The sequence below is a fragment of the Pygoscelis adeliae genome, unplaced genomic scaffold, assembly GCF_000699105.1.
Source record: "Pygoscelis adeliae isolate BGI_AS28 unplaced genomic scaffold, ASM69910v1 Scaffold197, whole genome shotgun sequence".
Taxonomy (NCBI): Eukaryota; Metazoa; Chordata; class Aves; order Sphenisciformes; family Spheniscidae; genus Pygoscelis; species Pygoscelis adeliae.
Genome location: NW_008825105.1, coordinates 1,321,227 through 1,326,159, shown reverse-complemented (window position 1 = coordinate 1,326,159; position 4,933 = coordinate 1,321,227). Strand labels below are relative to the sequence as shown.

General features: G+C 61.5%; 1 protein-coding gene across 1 annotated transcript in view; it reads right to left on the bottom strand.

Moving 5' to 3' along the window:
- The window catches only part of ETNK2 (ethanolamine kinase 2), a 6,293-nt gene extending 4,563 nt beyond the window's left edge, over window positions 1–1,730 (bottom strand). The window contains exons 1-2 of the mRNA XM_009327446.1: window positions 1,680–1,730; window positions 834–1,093 (exon numbers count right to left, since the gene is read on the bottom strand). Coding sequence (XP_009325721.1) covers window positions 834–1,093; window positions 1,680–1,730 — 311 coding nt within the window. The remainder of the gene's footprint in view (window positions 1–833; window positions 1,094–1,679) is intronic.
- Window positions 1,731–4,933: the final 3,203 nt, after the last annotated feature.

Here is a 4,933-nt window from a genome sequence, read left to right as displayed (position 1 = left end):
GCTCCCGGACTGGCAGGAGGAGGGGCACTGAAGGGTGCACGGAGGTGCCTCCATCCCACCTGCTCTTGGGGGCTCGGCCACGAGTTTGCTTGCAGAGGGATCCAGAAGCGGCCGCGTGGCCGGATCCAGCCTCAACACCATCCCCAGCCCCACTCACCGACCCTAGACTCCTGCAGAGGCTTTACCTGGGAACTGGGGCTCTTCCCCCCGGTCCCGTACGGGGAAGACTTAGAGATGCCCAAGCCAGAGCCTGGCTCTTTGGGATCCCTCTGCCTTTACCTGGGGTTGGATACCTTTGGGCTGAGATCCGTCTTCACGAGGGTGAGGTATTTGTGCAGTGTACCCGGGCCATCTCCTGGGCCACCAGCCTGGAAGGAAACACGGATGCACGGGTGAGAGGTGCAGCAGCATCCCCGAGAGGAGCGCTCCTCAAAACCAGGCTTGAGACATCTCAAGAGGGGTTCCCCGAAAGCCACGTCTAAAAACACAGAGTGAGCACAGCTGAAGCTCCCCTCCATTTCAGCTGCGAGCCTCTGAAGCATTTCAAGACCCTGTCTGGGTCAAAAGCAGCATTCACCTTTCCAGGGCAAGTTCAGGTAAAAGCCACGGTTCTCGTGCAATCCCCATTCACCAAAAGCTGATGCTTTAAAAGCATGGTGATAAACCCGGCGGCAGTGTGGCCCATTTATCCCCCAGCACCGCCCGGGTTTGTGCACATCAGCGATGCTCAAGCACCAATCAAGCAGCAAAGGCAGCAAGGGGGAGAGCTGGAAACACGGAGCAAACCCCCCGCCGGTTTCCCCATCCTACATTTCCTCCCCGGACCTGCACACCTGAAGATGTGGGGGTCCCGCACGTGGTCGGGCCCCAGTGCGATGCCCGGCAGAAACTGGTAGCAGAGCCCGTTCTGGAAGGCGCAGTAGAGGTCGGGGGCGCAGCCATGGGCACGCAGCACCTGGAAGCTCCTCAGCTCCGTCTCCCGATCCACAAACAGCTCCGTCTTCCTGCCGTAGACACGGACCAGTACGGCGTCTGCCATGCCCTCGTCCGTGTAGCAGGCCACAAGCTTGTTGGTAATGCCATCGGTGAAGAGCTGGAGGGGGAGAAGGGCAGCAGAGCCGATGCCTGTACATCCCTGCCATGCCAGCCAGGCGTGGGGGAAACCCCCTTCCCACCAGCGGACCCCAGGGAGAAAGCAACGTGGCAAAGGCAGTTAGCAGGCAACGGGCAAAAGAAAGCACGAAGCAGCAGTGCCCACAGCAGCCGGGAAAGCTCCCGTGGCAGGTGGCACGAGTTTGCAAGGCCTTGAGGCTCAGGCGTGAACTGGGGCTCTGCACGGGGCCACAGGCACGAGGCTTCAGCTGCACAAAGCTGGCGATTTGGGTGGAAATCCTGCCGTTTTTCACCTGGGAGCTCAGGAAGAGCTCAGGCCAGACGTGCAGCCAGCACGCTTGGCACCCGGGCGGCCCCGGGAATCGCTCCCAAAAAATCTGCGCAAATCTTTTGTCGCAAAAGGAGGAAAAAAAAAACCAAACAAACCCCAAACAGCAAACAACACGGAGCAAACACCACCACCACCCCATCTCCTCCTCCCGACCCTCCCCGCGGGGCTGGGTCGCTGATAGGCAGGGACGTCTCTGCTGGGGACGTCTCGTGTCATTGCTCTGATGGCTCCTCACAGATGGAAAGAGAGTTTTGTTCTCCCGTCGCCCCGGCTTGGCCCCCCGCATGGCAGGCGCCGCCCCTGCCGCCCGCGCTGGGCTCCTCTCTCCACACCGCGGTGATTTCAGTCGCCTCCGGTGCACCGAGGGGTTTGGGTCTCCGTCACCCCACGTGAGACCCCCTGACCCATCGTCCCCCACGCAGGCAGGATGCTCAGCCCCACGCGGCTCCTGCTCGGCACCGAGGCCAAGCATTCCGGGGTGCCGCTGCTCCCCACGAGAATGATTTCTTTATCCCCTTTGGGTTCGGGGAGCCGGAGCAGGTGTGACGCTGGCGGAGCAGGAGGGGGGCGAGGGCGCGTGCTACGGCAGCAGCGGTGCTCGGGGGTGGGACAGCTAATTTTAGACATCCCACTCAGCAACTCTCACTCCTATATAGGGTGCCTATATATAGGGCTCCCCATGCAGCCTCCCGAGGGAAACTCAAAGCACTGGAATGAGACACCCGAAGTTAGACGGCGCTAACAACCCTCGTTATACAGCTGGCTGGTGTTGGATTCGGGGTGAGCAGGGCGGGTGGCGAGCCGGGCGCCACGTCCCCTCGGGCTGCTGCCCCTCGGCTGCGCTCGGGTGGGCTGAACCTTCTCAAGCAACCGAGCTGCTTTTCCCAGGCCAGATAATCTGTGTTTCCACCACGGTGCCACGCTCAGGTCTCTCCTCTCCTTGTCCTGCCAGGCCCCAGAGGCCAGAAATTCAGCAAGCAAAAGCTGTCATGGCCCATCCACGCGGAAGACCTTGGACCCTGGGGCCAGTGCCCTCCATCAGCCACACGCACATCGGCTGCAGGGGAACGGCTCCCTGTTGAGGTGCTCAGCGTCGCCTCGCCTGCAGAGTCCTTGCGCTGCTTTGTTTTGCTGCTCGACAGCCCAATCAGCCCTTTCCAGCAGGTTTAATGGGATTACTGAGCCTTATCCCCCCTGAATTCCAGGCAGCTAACTTTGGAGACTCACACGTGGTTCGTCAGCAACCTGCACACACACACGCAGGGGCTCGCCTGGTTTGGAGGCGGCAGCTCCTCCAGCTCCCGAGCGCAGCTGCTTGGGAGATGCCCGGTGCTATTCCTTGTGGATCCAAAGTGAAGTCAGCTATCAGCAGGGCCGCAGCGCTGCTACCAGCCCAAATCCTTCCCTGCTGCGGTTGCGTGAGCAGGGTGGGGGAGAAAGGGAGTGTGATTCCACACCAGGAGCCTTGCAGCAATTAAATGCGAAGCAAGACCCAAGCCCTGTGCAAAGATGCTGAAGCGAAGCAGCTCCACCCGACACCCCGGTGCCGCGCCTGCCATGAGACCCCTCGGCACCCCCGAAGCAACCACCGCGTCGGCTGCCTCCCCGCACAGGCACACCCAGCACCGCTCCCCAGCCCGAGAGGTGGCTGGCAGCCTGGGGCCGGACTGCAGCAGGGCACCTTGTTGCCAAAGTCAGGCTAAAAAAGTCCAGCCACGCCGGAGTCCTCACAGGGGTTTGGCTCCACATCGCTGCTGCTCTTCTTATCACCAGATGAGGGATGGAGGAGTGCGTGCTTCCCTGATAGCGTGGCTGGCTGACTCACTGATACTGCCTGTGCCTTCTTGGTACAGAGATGCTTCTGCCCGGGGACAGAGCTTAAAGAATGAGGAACGGGAGCCCCGGAAAGCGGGCACAACCTGGAGCACAGGGGGCTGAAGACCCCATCAGGCAGAGGGCAGGCAGGGGAGGCGAAGCACCCGGACCCTTCCTCCCCATCTTCCACACCCTGCCCCGAGCGCTGGGAGATTTTTTCCGTGTCACCGGCACAGCCTGGTACAGCCCCTGCAAGCAGCTGTGCACTGACACCGTGCAACGAGGTGGTGTGAACCGGGCACCGCTCCAGTGCACGGAGGAAAGCGAACAGGAACGCTAATAGGAACCAGCTGAGGACCAGTGCACTGCTCCAATCCCCTCCCGAACAGCTCTTGCGATAGCAGCTAAGAGAAATGCAACTGGAGGTTTTTCCCCCCCCCAACTCCTAAGGGTTCTTTTGCCATTTTTTTTTTTTTTTTAAATTAAAAACACACGCGCGCACACGCACACAAGCTGCTGTTGAACACTGACCCCCTCCAATGCTTGGAGAGAGCCTGGATACCAGAGAGCTGGGGTCCTTCTCAACCAACCATCGCCACCGAGGTCTGTGCTCGGTGCTGCACAGAGCCCGAGACGTTTCCTGCCCCTACGACTCTGTGCTCTGAGGAACTTGAACTCCGAGCTTCCTGCCCATTGCCATCTGCCCTTTCATATGTATTTTCCTGCAGCTTCTTGTAATTAATTACACTTGGCTATTAATACATTTTTAATGATGCTCCAGGCACACGGGAAGCATGTGCCTTCAGAGGGGGTGCATGCACACGTATATACATTCAAGCGCACCACCCAGCTCCGCCACCTCCACACTCCAGGAGCCCGGTGAGGGCACGGACACCACCAGCCTCGCTTTTCCGCCCGAGACCTGGCACCCCTGGGCAGAGGCGAGGAGGGGGAAAGGGACTCCCACGTCAGGCAGCTGCCAGCCCCGCTCTCCCAGCCACCGCAGCAAAGCCCTGCCAGCTCTAGACAGCCAAGCCCTGTCCCGTGCAAGGAGCCCAGCGCTGAATCCCAGCTCCCATCCGAACCTGCGCTCAGCCCACGCGACCTGGCAGAGGTGCAAGCCCACAAGTAACCCAAGCGAGACCCGCTCCTGGGAGCAGCTACTCCTGCGGGCAGGGGCCTGGCAGCACTGGGTGCAGGCAGGGGTGCAGCACCTGCAGGAGAGACTCTGGGGGGGATCAGCGGTACAGGCTGCTGCCCTGACATCCCCGCAGCCTTCACCCACCCCGGCAACCTCGAGGGACCCTGGGGACACGCTTGCATTCACAGTCACCGCTCAGTGACTGCCCGAGGGGTCCCCAAAGCCTGTGGTGTCGTACCTTCACACACCTGATCGGCCCCGGTTACGCTCTGAGAGTGGAGGGGAGAACCGGGGGTGGGGGGACAGGACGTCGTACCCTCCTTGGCATGTCCTATAGCCCCCCCATGGTGGGTCCTACAGTCACCCTCATGTGGGCCTTACAGCCCCCCCAGAGCGAGCCCTATAGCTGCCCCAGGGCAGGCCCTATAGCACCCCGGGGTGAGCCCCACAGCCCGCCTCGAGCGGACCCTATAGCCCCCCAGGCTGGGCTCCGCAGCCCCCTCGGACGAACCCCCGCGGGGGGTGCGCGGGCT